Here is an 18,021-nt window from a genome sequence, read left to right as displayed (position 1 = left end):
GGTTCTTATTAAAATTGTTTTGGACTAAATTTAAGCAATAACAATGCTTTATTAAAACAAATTGAAATTATCTAATGGAAGATGAGGTTCGGGAGTAAAGTTCTGGACCAGCATACTGCTATGATATGTCACGAAGCTCCAAAAACAAAACACACAATTCTGCAGAGCCATAAAAAGTTGTACGTAGTAGTTAAAATGTAGCAAAAGTTTAGGATTCACCAGTGCCTACCTTTTTCCTTTATATCATTTCAAGGAAACAGTAAAAATTCTAAATCTGCGTAACTGGATGACATTTTTAGATACACATCACTATTCCAAGCTGAAAAACCTAAATGTTACTCTTTGTTTAGGTACGTGCCATATTGTTAAGACTGTTGTAACCTTGTTTTAGATACTTCCATTTTGAAGTGGGATTGTGAAAATCCTTCTTGATTAAAACAAACTAAAAGAATCTTATTGATCAGCAGCATATGAGGGAAGACGTGTGCAAGCATACTGGTTTACTGGCTTTACATCCTGTTATAAGCTCTCCCACTCTCTTTGGATATGACACTACGCGATGTGACACTGACACATTATTACCCTTAAACAGATTTAAAAAACAGTAATTTGAATGATTTAATATATATTTTTTTAAAGAAAGGTAGATGTCAGCAGATGGTTGTTGTGTGTATTGTCGTCTACAATACATACAGCTCACCATGGTAACACAACTAATGCATCGCACCAAGTTCAGAGTGAAGCTGAGAATGCGACGTATAGGGAAAATTAGCCACCATGAAAATCTTTTAAATGTTTGTAGGGTCTGTGTCCGACTGGTGTATGCCACACGGCGATGTTATTATTAGTAGATGAATGACTGAATCATTCTTTGCGTAGCTTGCATGAAAACCCTACAAGATACAAATAAAATGACTGGTCCATCTGCCTCAGGGACACACAGCGTAAGACGCAGTGAAATTTAACAACTGGTCATTAATGTCCTCTAACAATGTGCCATTAATGCCTCTGTTCCAGCCACAATCCTCTGGTAATGTATCATACTAATTAAAAATAATATAAAAGTGACATGGTTTTTTTGGAAATAAAAAAGGCAGAATAAATGTAAACTTCATACTACATAAGAAACCCTAATTATCATTTACGTAATAATCTTTACAATGAGCACAGCAGAATGGTGTTCGTACCGTATGAGAGTCAGACAACGAAAAACAAAACTGCAAGAGATAACAAAACATCTGAAGTATAAAAATACCAAATGAATGAAATAGTCCAACAATTAGCTATGATGTTTTAGGAGTCAGTACACTCCTGTAAATGCATAAATTTTAAAGTAAGAGCAGGGGGGCATTGTTTATAGAGTCACTTCACAAACAGTTCATATATACAAAATGGGAAGAAATAAAAAGTAATAATGCAGCACATTGGTTGACACTGGACTTGCATTAGAGAGTAACAGGTTTGAAATCGTCCAACCATTGAAATTTAGTATTTCTATGATTTCCTTAAAATTGTTAATGTGAATTGTTGGATGGTTTCTTTGTAACAGACATGACCAGCTTATAGTTCCACCCCCCCCCCCCCCCCCTTCCCCGATTCTTTCCCTTCCAAGTTTGTACTCTGTCATCAGTAGTTCTGAGTTGTTACCTGTGCTCCTAAATTAATTGATAATACTCTCAATTGTCAGCACCTACCTTATTTTGGAACTTGAATTATTACATTCGTCTTGAAGACCAAGACCATTTCTCCTGTCTCATATATCTTACACACCAGAAGGAATGTCATGGCTGGTTCTCACAAGGATCTCAGTAATGCCGAGGGAATGTTGTCTTCTCCAAGGGCCTTGTCTCAACTTAGGTCTCTCATGCCTTTGTCAAATTCTTCTCGCAGTAATTTTGCCATCATTTACTTCCTCTTCCATTTGTACAAGGACAAAAACAAATCAAACTACCAAAAAATAATCACTGTAGAGTGATGAAATTTCAGAAACACATTTTTCTGGGTAACATATTTAAGTGATGAACATTCCAAGATCATAGGTTATTGTAAGTGTGAGATAAGCCATTGCAAACGGGAATTACTGGTACATTAATAACCAGTGCAACCACCAGGACTTCGAATGTAAATGTGCATGCAATGTGTTGTATAGGTGCCGGATGTCAGTTTGTGGGATGGGGTTCCATGCCTGTTGCACTTGGTGAGTCAATACAGGGATGGTTAATGCTTTTTGTGGATGAAGCTGGAGTTGTTGTCTGATGATGTCCAATATGTGCTCAACAGGCAAGCCAGTCCAACATGTGGCCACTCTGTAGGTTACAACAGCAGTATGTGGGTGAGCGTTATCCTGTTGCCTCCAGTGAATTATCACTTGACACCACAGAACTCGCAAATGGTGGCGGTTTGGAGTCACTGGATTGCACACTATAGTGTGTCTGGCTCAGAGCTGTCCCTGAAGTAACCAATTTTTAACAGTTCGTTGTGACAATGTGGTGCCATCTGCAGTTCAAAGTGCTGATGCAGATGCAGTATGTTGTACCGCACCTATACACTGGAAATGGTGGTCTTCCCTCTTGGTTGTGCGACGTGGCCATCCAGAGCCAGTCTTCTTGCAACTGTACATTCCCATAACTGCTGCTGCCAGCAATCGTCTACAGTGTCTACATTCCTGCCAAGCCTTTCTCAGTATTGCAGGAGGAACATCCAGGTTCTCTTAACCCTCGTTCAAGCTCGGTGAGGTGTTGATAATGGCGTCTTTGTTGTCTTAAAAGCATTCTTGACTAACATCAACTTATCACGTCCTCAAAGGTATTTAAAGTAAAGCTGATTTGCATCCTGATAGTAGTGCTATTAGCGCTACTCTTATGCGACTGGCACGTTGAATAGACATCACTTTTCAGATGTAGAAACACGCCTACCAACTTTCGTTTATGTTGTACATCTCCTTGGTGCTCTGATTTTTTATTTTTTTTTATTTTATTTTATTTTTCCTGGCAGTGTATAATATTGCCTTCAAGTTCATTTTGCTTGTACAGCCTTTTGACGTATTCTATCTGCTTTTCAACTTTTCTTTCTTTCCTTACTACTGGCTTGCCATCTGGGGTCATTATATTCCTACATCTGATTCTTTTGTCTTCGAATATCTCTCTTAATTTTCCCATAGGCAGCAGGTATCTTTCCCTAGCAGCTCATGCTTGTACAGCCTTGCGGTTTTATACCTTCTTTGTCAGTTTATCTTCCAGTCAACCTCATTTCTAATCAGCTGCATTCCCTATTTGGCATCATCATTTGCTGCATTGTTACATTTGCTCCTTTTACTGATTAAATTCTTTATCTTGTGTGTTATCCAAGGATTTGTTCTGAGATTTGTATTTTTAACCGTTGATCCTCTGCTGCCTCTGTTATTTATTTCATTTTTCAAACTATCTATGTATCTTCTACTATATCCTTCTCCCCCATTTCAGTTAGTTGCTGCCCAGTTCTCCATTTGAAACTATCAACACCCTCTGGTTCTTTCAATGCATCCAGGTCCTATCTCCTTAATTTCCTACCTTTCTTCAATTTCATCAGTTTAAATCTGCAGTTAATAATCACTTAATTACAGCCAGAGTCCACATTCACTCCTAGAAATGTTTTGCCGTTTAAAATCTGATTTTGATACCTCTGTCAATACATCTACATCTACTTCCACATCCACACTCCAGAAGTCATTGTTGATGTACAGCAAAGGATACCACATGCCACGACTAATCATTTCCTTTCTTCTTCCAATCAGAAATAGAGCAAGGAGAAAACGAATGTTGATAAGCCTCCATATGAGCCCTAATTTCTGTCATATTTTCTTCATGGTCCTTATGCAATAAATATGTCAGTGGCAGTAGAATCAATCTGCAGTCAGCCTCAAGTGCTGGTTCTATAAATTTCCGTAATAGTACTTGTCGAAAAGAGCATCGTCTTCCCTCCAGGGATTACTATTTAAATCTAGCAGTCTGCCTCTGATTCGCTTCAGTGTCTTCCTTTAATCGAGCCAGGTGGCGATCGCAAATACTCTAACAGTACTCAAGAAATGAGTTGCTTTAGCATTATCTAAGTTGCACAGTCTATCTGAATTCTTTCAGTTTCTGCAGGTCTTGTTCATGTATATGGCCTTATTTTGATGACTCTTTGCAGTGCATTTATTTAATAAATGTGTACACAATATATTTAATAATTAGATTATACATTTTGATATGTGTATATACACTGATCAGCCAGGGCATTATGACCACTTACCTAGTAGCCGGTATGTCCACCTTTGCCACCGATAACAGCGACGAGAAGTTGACGAGTGGTGAGGCTTAGGTAGGTCAGGGAGGTGCCGCCACATCTGCACGCAGAAGTCACCTAATTCCTGTAGATTCCGTGGAGGGGTCAAGAGCTCTGACACCACGTTCGGTGAGTTGGGACGCCAACACGTAAATTTGAACTCGCCACTGTGTTTCTCGAACCACTCCATCACATTGCTGGTCTTGTGACATGGTGCATTATCTTGCTGAAAAATGCCACTGCCATCAGGAAACATGATCATCGTGAAGGGGTGTATATGGTCTGCAACCAGTGTACAATATTCCTCGGCCATCAAAGTCTCTTGCTTGCCACGTGTTGAAGACACTCATCACAGCACCCCTCGAACACCCAACAAGTCGTGCAGTTTCTGAAATCCTCATGCCAAGCCTCCGGACCATCACAACGTGCTCTTGGTCGAACTCAGATAGATTGCGCACCTTCTCCATTCTTTACACGGCTGGCATGCTCACTGATGTGACAAGCAGTCATTCCTCACCAGGTGGCGCTGCTGTCGCTTGGATGGGGTTATATCAATAGTGGGTCAATGGTCGCAATGCATATATTTGATAAACCATATCAAAAAGTGTAATCTAATTCCTAACTGAAGTAAAAACTAACATCAACAGCTTCCAGAATGAATCTTTCAATTGGCAGTGAATTGTCGTATGTTGTGAATTGTACTGAAGAACCCACCATCACAGCTTCGGTCGGTATGTTGTGAAGCGTACTGAAGCAGTTACCTTCACAGCTTTAGTCCTGTCAGGAGCTCTCTCTTTTACTTTCCTCACTTCACGTACTGTACTGGACTATCACTCCTGGACGAAAGTGTATTACGAAGAATCAACTTGGTGACAGCCTAGGGGTTTGTTTCCAGAATTAATATTTCACTTAGCAGTGAAGTGTGAAATTTCGTGACATATTAAAGCTGTGTGCCAGACCAGAATTCAAACTCAAAACCTTGCCTTTCTCTGGCAGTGCTCATAGCAGCTGAATTATACAGACAGATAAGAGCAGTGTTCACAAATGTCAAGGTTCCGGGTTCAAATCCTTGTCTGATGTACATTTTTAATCTGTAAGGGAGTTTCATAACATCAGTCCATGACAGAGCATGAGATTCATTCTGGAAAGAAAATACCAGTTGAAGTGTTTAGCTGGATACAAATAAATTTTGTTTAACACGGTATGAGCAAATTTACAAGGAAAGGATCTACTTTTTGTTGGAAACGAGATTTGGAAATTGCCTTTACCAAATTATCATCATCATCAAGATCATGTAAGGTAATTAAATTGTGTGTGTGTGTGTGTGTGTGTGTGTGTGTGTGTGTGTGTGTGTGCGCGCGCGCGCGCGCACGATTACGTGTAAAATTAATTCTGCACTACTATTCTGGATTTTGACTCATTGAATTTATCAGGTATAATGTTCTTGAGGGCTTATGAGGCTACAGTCTTTCCTATAGGGGAGTGATTTTTCTCATGTAACAGCTGTAGTCTATATGTATGCCTAATGAAGCATTTTTGTAATTTGCTGTGGTTCCTTTTAGTTTTATATTTTTCTACTGATCTTTCCTACCTACACATTCATTGTAAATTATTCATTTGTTTTGATTTGATTTTGGCAGCAGGCTTGTGAGAACGGAAAGAACTCACAGGAAAGTGTTGCCCAGCAGACTTGTGTCAATGGCCAATCGGGTATTGGAGCGGCGACAGACACAATGGCATTAGTGCCTCATCACACAGAGCAGCAGCCCCAACAGCAGGTAGGAGCTTTACACTTTGTTTTAACTGGACTAATGTTATAATAGCATAGGCAGTGACTAATGTTACAAGTGTAGTTATACATAGGCAACAGATAAAAATTTCATCCTGCAGTGAAGGTGACAAATGAATCTATGATTATAATGATTAAATGCACAAAGAGAATATTAAGCATGTCAAATGTTAAATGACCGAAAAAAATTAAAACAAAACAAAAAGTGTGGTAGATGATCGAAAGTATCTTGTTCTCTGCATTAAGAACGGAGTTTGAGTGACTAAATATGTGACTTTTCAGGCAAACTGTAATTGTATGGCATTCATTGAGAAGGGATGATAGAGTATAGTGACTGTGAATGTCAGTCAAGAATCTGCTTTGGCTGGCAAACTATGTTTCATTTGTTGACTTTTATACATATTAAGTCTTGTTATTTATATTAGTTGCAATTAGTGCTTTGTCGTAAAAATGTGTTGCTGTCATATCTTTTATTGTACCATTGACATGCAGTAATTTTTTTTACACACACACACACACACACACACACACACACGCACACACACACCACAGCAGTATTGGATGATTTTCTTCCATTTTACCTGTTGGTTGAGAAATCAGTGATAATTGTCTTAAATTCCATTAATACATCCACAAGAAGTCAACATTGCCTACTTGAGAGGCAGTAAAGTAGCAGTAATATTGAAATATAATATGGGCAAATAAAAAGTCTGCTCACCAAGCAGCATCAGGAGAAGACACACAAAAGCTGTGGAAACGCACGAGCTGTAGAAGCCTCTTTTTGGCAGAACGGTTGAAGAGAAAGGAAGTGGGGCAAAGGAAAATGATGGGTGAGGTGGGAATAGTTCTGGAAAAGTCATACAGAATTCTGGTTCAGAGGAGACTTACTTTACATGACAAGAAGGAAATATTGATTGTCGATGACTGCACCGGACACAATTTGAAGACCTCAGAACTTGACTCTAAGGGTCCAAACCTTGTGACAGTCCTTGGTTAAGACTAGCCCAGTGCACCTTCCTACAGCCCTGTAACTTTCAGAACTATAGTGTGAAATGAAAAGTGTTGTGTACCAACTGTTATATAAACAGTATTTGGCCTTCTGCATTACTACAGCTACCACCATGTTATCTGTTTGGATGAAGGGGCATAGACAGTTGTGTACTGGAAACACAAACACACTATATTCTGTTACAGTGTATGTTCTGCAACATGACAGTCTTGACCCTGATGTCTGTTTCACTACACATACCATCTGGATTCTCCCTCCTGCTACTAGTTTCTCAAAGTTCAGCAGGTGGGAACTGGCTGTAGAATGTGTGCTTGGTTCTTGCCACCCACTTGGCCTAAATTTTTGTTTATTTCTGTGGTCTCAGCTTTTCTTTTCAGTAACTATTCCTTTTCTTTGTCCCCATTCACTTTTCAATTTTTTTTTCTTCCCCCCCCCCCCCCCCCTGACCTGTCTGTTTTTCCCCACTCCTCCTCCCGTCTACCTATAATACACTTGGCTTTCCACTCTTAATGAATCTTTCAAAGTTTATTTATTTTTCAGTATTCTCAGTTTTGTTTATTACCCTACCTCTCACCTTTAATTTCTAAGGTTTTCAAATTGCATCCGGTGCATTCATCGGCAATTGGTTTTTCCTTCTCATCCCGCCAAATAAGGCTCCCCTGACCCGGGATCCTCACAAGTCCTTTTCCATGATCCCTCTTCATTTCCCTTCAACCCTTTTGCCAGAAGAAAGAGCCTTGGCTCAGAGGTCTCGTGCATTTCCACTCCTTTTATGTCTTTTCTTCTGTTATTGCTTGATGAGTAGATTTTTCTATCCATCCATTATTATATTTTCAAACCTTGATTATTTTCATTGATTAGTTAGAAGTATTGGTTATATTTTACTGTATTATAATAGTGTAGTTATTAAAGGGTGTATATGCTTCGGGACAGCTGGGAAATCCGAGATTAACCTGGATTTTTTTTTTATCCGGGAGAAAACCGGGAAAAACCCGGGAATTTTCTAGAATTGTGGGAATTTTTAATTGTTTTAGTCTCCAGTTAAATTTTTGTGTTTTTGACTGGTAAGAAGTGATAAACAGCAAAATGTGACGAAGACTTCAGGACGAAGACTATGGAATACTCCATAACAGCAAACTGCTTCCGATGAGTGTGACGTTACAACATTAAGTTCATTTTGAGTAGTTACCAGTGGGTTCGTGTGCATGTGGAGTTGAGTTGGGTGTGAGCAGTACCTTCTCCCGCTTATGGCTGCTTCAAGTGTGGCTGCAGCAGTAGCAAGAAACAGTCATGCTACACAGAAAAATTTTTCTGGGGTACCCAAACTGCCAGATTTGCCCATGCGCAGAACAATCTGGGTTTTAATGGGGAAGAGGATAGTGACCTATGTTTATATTTAGTGATTTTACTGTTTCCTGATGTCCTATTTCCTCTTCATCTACAGTTCACACTTCAAATGAAAGCAAAATGTATTTCTGTGGACGGGAGCTATCAAGTAAATTAAAATATGTACACATAGTTACAGAAGGCTGTTATTAATTTCAGTTTTCTGATTTGATTTTATTTCCACGTTTTTTTCAGTGAAGCATTAATCCCTCTGCACATCAATGAAGTTATTTTCATCGGTTTGCAAAGTAAATATCGCCTTTATTAATCTTTTCCGCAAATGCTGTCAGTTGATAGGAAACGAAGTATTGCATTCCACACTATTGGTTAGTTGCAACTGTTCAGTTAATTTTGAGTGCAGATTTTTATCTTCTGGCACATTTGGCATTATGCCGTAATTAAGAATGAAACCTAAGTCAATACACTACTTGTAACCCAAGAAAATTGGCATCCCAAAATAATTGTGAATCTGGACATATGAATGTGTCCCTTAAATTGAATTATGCATTTAGTACGGTTTACAAAATTCCTGTGCTCTTGGTGTATCCTCTGATGTCCTATTTATTTTAAGACGTCATGTAAGATCTCTTAATGCTATATGTGTACGAACGTATGGGCTTCCTACGTCACCGTAACTGTCCACGCACAGTATCACCTGTTTTCTAGTGCTCTCTGGCAGCTGCTGAAACGAACCCATGTGTAAGAGGTCGCAGAAAAATAATGCGAATGGTTCTTCGAAAAGCATTATTTTCAAAGAAAATTTTCTTTTACGCTAGGTGAACTATGTTAGGTGTGAGAATATGCAATGAATTTCTTAAATCACAGTGTGTTTGACTCCCATTTAAAATTAAAACTTTCAAGACCAGCCACTTAGAATAATTTCCAACCCAGAATACCAGACATTAATGTCATTGTTTAAAATTTTACTGGCACATTTGTGTGATGTATCTTAAGGTGTAAGACACACTAAAAAGACCAATGTTATCTGTGAAAGCTTAACTTTTCTTGTAGCTACACTATGTCCATTAATTTAAACCATTAACTTTTCCTATTTGTGCTTTCACACTACATCTACATCTACATCCATACTCCGCAAGCCACCTGACAGTGTGTGGCGGAGGGTACCTTGAGTACCTCTATTGGTTCTCCCTTCTATTCCAGTCTCGTATTGTTCGTGGAAAGAAGGATTGTCGTCATTCCTCTGTGTGGGCTCTAATCTCTCTGATTTTATCCCCATGGTCTCTTCGCGAGATATACGTAGGAGTGAGCAATATACTGCTTGACTCTTCGGCGAAGGTATGTTCTCGAAACTTCAACAAAATCCCGTACCGAGCTACTGAGCGTTTCTCCTGCAGAGTCTTCCACTGGAGTTTATCTATCATCTCCGTAACACTTTTGCGATTACTAAATGATCCTGTAACGAAGTGCGCTGCTCTCCGTTGGATCTTCTCTATCTCTTCTATCAACCCTATCTGGTACGGATCCCACACTGCTGAGCAGTATTCAAGCAGTGGGTGAACAAGCGTACTGTAACCTACTTCCTTTGTTTTTGGATTGCATTTCCTTAGGATTCTTCCAATGAATCTCAGTCTGGCATCTGCTTTGCCGACGATCAACTTTATATGATCATTCCATTTTAAATCACTCCTAATGCGTACTCCCAGATAATTTCTGGAATTAACTGCTTCCAGTTGCTGACCTGCTATATTGTAGCTAAATGATAAGGGCTCTTTCTTTCTATGTATTCGCAGCACATTACACTTGTCTACATTGAGATTCAATTGCCATTCCCTGCACCATGCGTCAATTCGCTGCAGATCCTCCTGCATTTCAGTACAATTTTCCATTGTTACAAACTCTCGATATACCACAGCATCATCTGCAGAAAGCCTCAGTGAATTTCCAGTGTCATCCACAAGGTCATTGATGTATATTGTGAATAGCAACGGTCCTATGACACTCCCCTGCGGCACACCTGAAATCGCTCTTACTTCGGAAGACTTCTCTCCAGTGAGAATGACATGCTGCGTTCTGTTATCTAGGAATTCTTCAATCCAATCACACAATTGGTCTGATAGTCCATATGCTCTTACTTTGTTCATTAAACGACTGTTGGGAACTGTATCGAACGCCTTGCGGAAGTCAAGAAACATGGCATCTACCTGTGAACCCATGTCTATGGCCCTCTGAGTCTCGTGGACGAATAGCATGAGCTGGGCTTCACACGACCATCTTTTTCGAAACCCATGCTGATTCCTACAGAGTAGATTCCTAGTCTCCAGAAAAGTCATTATACTCGAACATAATACGTGTTCCAAAATTCTACAACTGATCGACGTTAGAGATATAGGTCTATAGTTCTGCACATCTGTTTGACGTCCCTTCTGGAAAACGGGTATGACCTGTGAACTTTTTCCAATCCTTTGGAACGCTACGATCTTCTAGAGACCTACGGTACACCGCTGCAAGAAGGGGGGGCAAGTTCCTTCGAGTACTCTGTGTAAAATCAAACTGGTATCCCATCAGGTCCAGCGGCCTTTCCTCTTTTGAGCGATTTTAATTGTTTCTCTATCCCTGTGTCGTCTATTTCGATATCTACCATTTTGTCATCTGTGCGACAATCTAGAGAAGGAACTACAGTACAGTTTTCCTCTGTGAAACAGCTTTGGAAAAAGACATTTAGTATTTTGGCCTTTAGACTGTCATCCTCTGTTTCAGAACCATTTTGGTCACAGAGTGTCTGGACATTTTGTTTTGATCCACCTACCGCTTTGACATAAGACCAAAATTTCTTAGGATTTTCTGCCAAGTCAGTACATAGATCTTTACTTTCGAATTCATTGAAAGCCTCTCGCATAGCCCTCCTTACACTACATTTCGCTTCGCGTAATTTTTGTTTGTCTGCAAGGCTTTGGCTATGTTTATGTTTGCTGTGAAGTTCCTTCTGCTTCCGCAGCAGTTTCCTAACTCGGTTGTTGTACCACGGTGGCTCTTTTCCATCTCTTACGATCTTGCTTGGCACATACTCTTCTAACGCGTATTGTACGATGGTTTTGAACTTTGTCCACTGATCATCAACACTATCTGTACTTGAGACAAAACTTCTGTGTTGACCCGTCAAGTGCTCTGAAATCTGCTTTTTGTCACTTTTGCTAAACAGAAAAATCTTCCTACCTTTTGTAATATTTCTATTTACGGCTGAAATCATCAATGCAGTAACCACTTTATGATCGCTGATTCCCTGTTCTGCGTTAACTGTTCCAAATAGTCCGGGTCTGTTTGTCACCAGAAGGTCTAATATGGTATCGCCATGAGTCGGTTCTCTGTTTAACTGCTCAAGGTAGTTTTCAGATAAAGCACTTAAAAAAATTTCACTGGATTCTTTGTCCCTGCCACCCATTATGAACGTTTGAGTCTCCCAGTCTATATCCGGCAAATCTCCACCCAGAACTATAACATGGTGGGGAAATCTACTCGAAATATTTTCCAAATTATCCTTCAGGTGCTCAGCCACAACAGCTGCTGAGCCAGGGGGCCTATAGAGACACCCAATTACCATGTCTGAGCCTGCTTTAACCGTGACCTTCACCGAAATTATTTCACATTTCGGATCTCCGTCAATTTCCTTCGATACTATTGCACTTCTTATCGTTATAAATACGCCTCCCCCTTCACTGTCCGGCTTGTCTCTGCGGTATGCATTCCAATCTGAGTTTAGGATTTCATTACTAAACGTCTGGTTTCAGCCAACTTTCTGTCCCTAGTACTATATGTGCATTGTGACCGTTTATTAATGAGAGCAGTTCTGGGACCTTTCTACAGACGCTCCTGCAGTTTACTATTAGCACATTAATACTGTTATTCCCTGTTGCATTTTGCCTACTCCTACCTCGCCGCGTCTCAGGAGGCGTCTTGTCGGGCCAAAACTCTGTTGGATCATTTTTTGCAAACTTTTATACATAAATACTTTACATTGAGTGATTAATTGAATAAAAAGTTGTTTTGAAAATTTTCAGTTTATTAGAACAAAAACTACAGACCGTTCCATTTTTGGGACATTGGCCAAATGCGCTATCCAAATTCACAACCTTATTCTCCATGCATAATATTGTAAGAAACAACACAAACAATAAATAAAGAATGTTTTAATATTATTGACTGTCTATTCTGTATGAAATGAAGCTAAACATTTATCGTGTACACCAACATTGCACCTATCACAAATTTTTGTTGTTTTTTTTCTTGCAGTAAGCACATCACTTCTGTGTTTTACTTGGCACAATGAAATGATTTCATGGATCTAGTCGTACATCTGTGCTCACCCGTCCTCCCATCAGTTTGCTTCCTTGTGGTCCTGTGCATTTTGGTACTGATCCTGTTTTCTTTGATAGGTAAAACGTCACTATTCTCAGTCGGACATCCAAAAGTGAGAGCTTCTCATTAGAGTTAGCAATTTGGTATGCTCGACCTGTGTTTACTACGCAGATATCTATCATCTGTGTGCATAATGGCCACCACCATTTCTTTGACCTTATCCTCGTCGTATAAAGTGATATCTGCTTGTCTAGTAGATCTACGCCACCCATATGGGCATTGTATTCTTCAATGAGATGTGGAATTGTAACAGATACTTCCTTTTTCTTTGCCCGTGAGTATCTTTTAGCAGAACTCAGAGGAGTAATAGTACTGTAATTTGTGGCTACACATACTGGTTTGTTGTCACTCCATTTCACAACCAGAACTTCGTTCTCTTTGTCAAACATGTAGTCGTAGAATCCTCGTTCCTTTTCTTTTGCCATTCTTTTTCAGTCAATCAAAGGACATGCATTAGTTCGATCCTGTAGCTTTCATTTTACTCTTTCCGAGTGTGATCAGTGTGTCAACACTGGTGAAAAAGTTGTCAAAGAAAAGCTTATAATTCGGATACCCTGATTCTGGAAACATGCTGGTTAGTTCATTTATTACCCTTGCACCTAAAGGCTCCTGTTTGTTGTCAGTCTTGCCACAGTATGGCGAAAAATTATAAAGAAATCCATTGGAACTTGTAAGACACCAAATTTTATATCCAAATTTGATAGGCTTTCCCTCAGAAACATTTTAGCTGAATGTTTGCCATAATAATGAACCATCATTTCATCAATTGAGAGTTCTAAATGAAATATGCCAAATTTACCAAATTCCTTTTTCAGCATTTCAAAGAACAACCTCAGTTTGTACATCTTGTCGTTTCTGTCTATTTTGGAGTTGTCATTGAGATGAATGAATCTCTTTATTTCCCGAAACCTATTTCTTGACATGGAGTTGAAGACTGAAGGAACATCGACATCAGGAGCCTGTTCCCAGTACACATTCTCATGGGGAAGCTTATGATAACCACTCAGAAATAGTATGCCAATAAATGATTTTAGTTCTTCTTTGGTTAGCAGAAAATTTATTTTGTTATGTTGGCAAGCATAAATTTCGCTTTATTCAATAATAATATCCATTTGTTTCTCAGAAAAAAAAATTCTCAAACACCTGGGGCACTGTCTTATTTGCTAGACATTCCACAACATAATGTTCGTTGCTCTTCCCTGGTTCACTAGTGTCTGTGTACATTGGTTGACATTTATACCAATTACATTTATATTTTTTTTGTAGATAACGTACCACTTTCTGCTCCATCTCCTAATGCTTTCCTTCTTTTGGCTTCTGGAGGTACAACTGTAGCATTAGCTTCGTCTCGGCTGGTTATGAGCTCTAAAGTACTGGCTACATCTTGTACAACAGACTCATTGTTCAGTACATTTTCGTCAATGTCTTCTTCATCTGTTATTACATCTGCATCGGGTGGAATAATCGCCAATTCTACATCATCATCTTCATCGTCACTCTCTTGATGGTTCTCTAGTTCTGCTAGAATTTCTTCAAGTGTAAGTCCACACAGCATGTTTTTATCCTGTTGGAATCGTAAAATTCGAATAGAATATGAAAAAAAAGCAGATATAAAGAACGTAAAATGCAATTCTTCTTTGTATAATACATGTATACAAGAATAGGGCACATCAGCAATAAATGATAGTGTAACATGCCATTATCCCATTATTGGGATGCATAAATTATATCGGTATTGCACTTACTTGAAAAAATCTGAAGTATACTTAATCTTACACGGACATCCATGTGTTCATAACAAACACGCCCACACAACTAAATCACAGCTCATTGTCATCCAGGAACTACCAGCAAACATACAGTGCTGCCAAGTGCGAGAACAAAAAATCGGCAAGTTTATAATTATCCTGACGTGAAGTACTTAGAAAAAAGTCATTTATTTTACATTTACAGGCATTATAGCAGTTAGTTGAACCTACAGGTGCAACAATGAAGGCTAAAAGCTCCATTGCTTACATAGAAATAAGTAAAATATGCGTGTCCCAAAAAAGGGACAATGGTCAGTAATGGGTTAACAGTGATGTTGCTATTTGCTTACTACATCGCATGTCCTATGCTTTGAATATCTGCTGTGATTGGCTGACGAGAACACATGACGAGCTGTGATTGGCTTACAACAGGGCATTGCAGTCTATGTTTCAATGCTGTTTCATGTGTTTGATGGAATTCGAATTTATACTTTTGTAATATGAAAATAGGCATCATACATATTGCTGCACATCAAAGATCTTTTCAGAATGCGTTTTTTTCCCCCTTGTTGAGTTCCATTTTCTAAAGTGCCACAGAGTTCTTGCTGGTGTATAAAACCTTTAACATTCAAAGGATTAGCAACCTTGACATGCAGTAACTGAAGTAATTCATTTAGAAAACTGCTGTTTCTACAAGTAAATTTATGGGTACTTCTTTATTACCTTTATGTACCATCTCGATTTGTTTATGCATATTAACAAACTCCTCCGTATGTGGAGTTTGTCACCATCTGTTTTAAGAGTTATTCAGAATCAACCATTTTGTGTACAGGAGGTAAATGACACTATTCCCTCCAATTGAAGGGAGTTTCTCTAAAGTTTTCAATATACTGTAACCTGTATTCATTCAAGTATTTTTATTTCTGTTTTTGAAACTTTTCATCAAGGTCACAAATGTATAATTCAGTTATTAGTAGGGACAACAAAATTTCACAAAAATGATAACATGAAATAAATACCAAAATAACAGCTTTTAGGGAAATAAAATGAAATTGTCGATTTTTACAAAATATCAGAAGACTTTTAATTTTCCTGATAAAAATGTTATAAATCTGAAAACTACAGTTTCTTAATATTCATAACTTGTGGTTATTGAATGTTAAAATAACATTTTGACTTCAGATTTATCAAGGCTGAGGTTAGTGTATAATATCAAAATGCTAGTTCAGATGTTTCATTTCTCGTGTAAATTGGCAAAACCATTTAATTTGGAAAAAGAAGAAATGTATTTGTAAAAGAAACAACACAGTTTTGTCAAAAACAACACCAAATTTGGCAAGAAAACAGGATATAATTTGGCTAAAACACCAAATTTAGCAAAAACACTGAATTTGACAGAAAAGAATGTGCCAAAAAATAGCACCGAATTTCACAAACAATACTGAATTTGGCAACAACCATGCAATTTAAAGAAAACCAAATTTAGAAAAAAAACTCGAAATTTGACGAATAACAGCACTGAATTTGGCAAAAAAAAACCTATCATTAGCAGAAAAAGGCACTGAATTTGGAAAAATAACATCAAATTTGATAAAAAAAATACTGAAATTGATTTAAAAACACAAAATTTGGCAAAAAAATCGAATGCAGCAAAAAAAGATACTGAATGTGGCAAAAAAGTACCTTGAATGTGACAAAAAACACCAAACTTGACAAATGTACAGTGTATTTGGCAGAAGTGACAACTAAGTTTGCAAAAATTACAACAAATGTGCAAAAAAATGCATGTAGCAAAAAGTAACATCGAATTTCGCCAAAAATAATACTGAATTTGGCAATAAAACAAAGAGATTTTTTCCTGTCTCTAGTTATCAGGTCAGAGAGTAAACAGAAAACTTGGACAGCCTTTATATTCAAGTACAGACTTTATGTTAGTAGTTTATACAGACTTTCAATGTCCAAGTTTTTGACAACTGTTGCTTGTTATACTTTTTACCGAGAAAAATAGTATATTGACTTGTATATTTTTGGATACGCTGTATGTTTCAAGCATTACATTTTTAGCTATTTACTGAGCACTTTTAAACTGATCTCACTTAAAATAAACACACATTCACTGGCAGATTTTGCCCTTGGGTGTTGCGCCTTGTAACCTAAAGTAACTTGGTTTGCCCTAGGATTAAAAACACACTACTAATGTCACAGGGATCCAAAACAAAACTGCTACTTTCAGTACCTGCAAATAACTTCCTAATCATTGTAAGGATACATAAAGAATGGGGTCCAATCACGTGTAAATTTGTGCAAATGAGCAATACAAAAATTTCAGCGTGTCAGTATCCAATACATTATCTGACAATTGTTTGTTTATTTATTGTACTATCATGTCAACTTTTGAATGAATAAATATTTTTTTATTTACTGCCATTTTTAAGTTTTGCATTGTATGCATTGGACATGAATGTCATTAATTAAAACTATCTCAGCAGTAACTCCACAATGTATTATATACCGTCCAACGTGGTGATTTTGGACACTGGGGCGAATTCGGACAGTATGGCTTATTTGCTCTTTGCTACTGCATAGAAACAAAGAGTTACTTATTTTAATGTCCGTGCACCAGTTATTTTAAGCGCAAGATTGCATTTATCGCTTGCCACAACTTTTATTTTGCGTCAGTTGTTTCCCTAGGTGAATAATTGATGAACAGTCTCAGTGTTAAAAATCCATGCATTATCGTAAAGTGGAAACTTTCTATTGTTGCGTCGAGCGGGAAGTTATTGTAACCATAATTGTCGACGCGCTCAGTAGCTAACAGCATTGAGACAATTTCTGTACAAATTTGTCGAGTTTCTCATGCAAGGTTATTTTATAACGACGGATTTGTAAAACTGTGTACTGTGTGGGGATGCCAGGAACGTATAAGAGCAGGAGAGTTGCTACAGTATGGTGTAATTATGACCCGGAACTTTTAGATAAAGCCGTTTGTGATATTCAGAGTGGTAAATTATCGTACCGAAAAGCATGTTATTTGTATGGTATACCTAAATCAACCCTACAAAATAAAGTGCAGGAAGCACATCCGAAAAAAATGGGAGGACAGCCAGTGCTAAATAAAGAAGAAGAAGAAGAAGAAGAAGAAATGTGGAAGCAAGGTATCTTGAGGGCTGCACATTGGGGATTTCCCTTCACTAAAGTGGATATTATATATTTAGTTAAAGGCTACCTCGATAAGTTGAGCCAAAAAGAGAATAAATTTTGTAATATCTTGCCAGGAGAAGCATGGGTGCATTTATTCCTCAAAGGACGGTCAGAAGATCTTTCCATTCGCTTAAGCTAAAATATTAAATAAGCTCGTGCAGAAGTGAACAGAGAGACTGTTTATTTAAATTCTTGCAAAATAAAAACTTATC

The 18,021-nt window shown here is 38.2% G+C and overlaps 1 protein-coding gene across 7 annotated transcripts in view; it reads left to right on the top strand.

The window, feature by feature from the left end:
* LOC124775117 (zinc finger protein 28-like) overlaps positions 1–18,021 on the top strand; it is a 209,346-nt gene that overhangs the window by 47,682 nt on the left and 143,643 nt on the right. For 6 of the 7 annotated variants that reach the window (XM_047249954.1, XM_047249957.1, XM_047249956.1 and 3 more), the window contains exon 5: positions 5,943–6,080. In XM_047249954.1, coding sequence (XP_047105910.1) covers positions 5,943–6,080 — 138 coding nt within the window. The remainder of the gene's footprint in view (positions 1–5,942; positions 6,081–18,021) is intronic. The other variant, XM_047249955.1, reaches the window with a different exon arrangement.

The sequence above is a fragment of the Schistocerca piceifrons genome, chromosome 2 (genome assembly GCF_021461385.2).
Source record: "Schistocerca piceifrons isolate TAMUIC-IGC-003096 chromosome 2, iqSchPice1.1, whole genome shotgun sequence".
Taxonomy (NCBI): domain Eukaryota; kingdom Metazoa; phylum Arthropoda; class Insecta; order Orthoptera; family Acrididae; genus Schistocerca; species Schistocerca piceifrons.
This window is presented reverse-complemented; position numbering and strand designations above follow the sequence as displayed.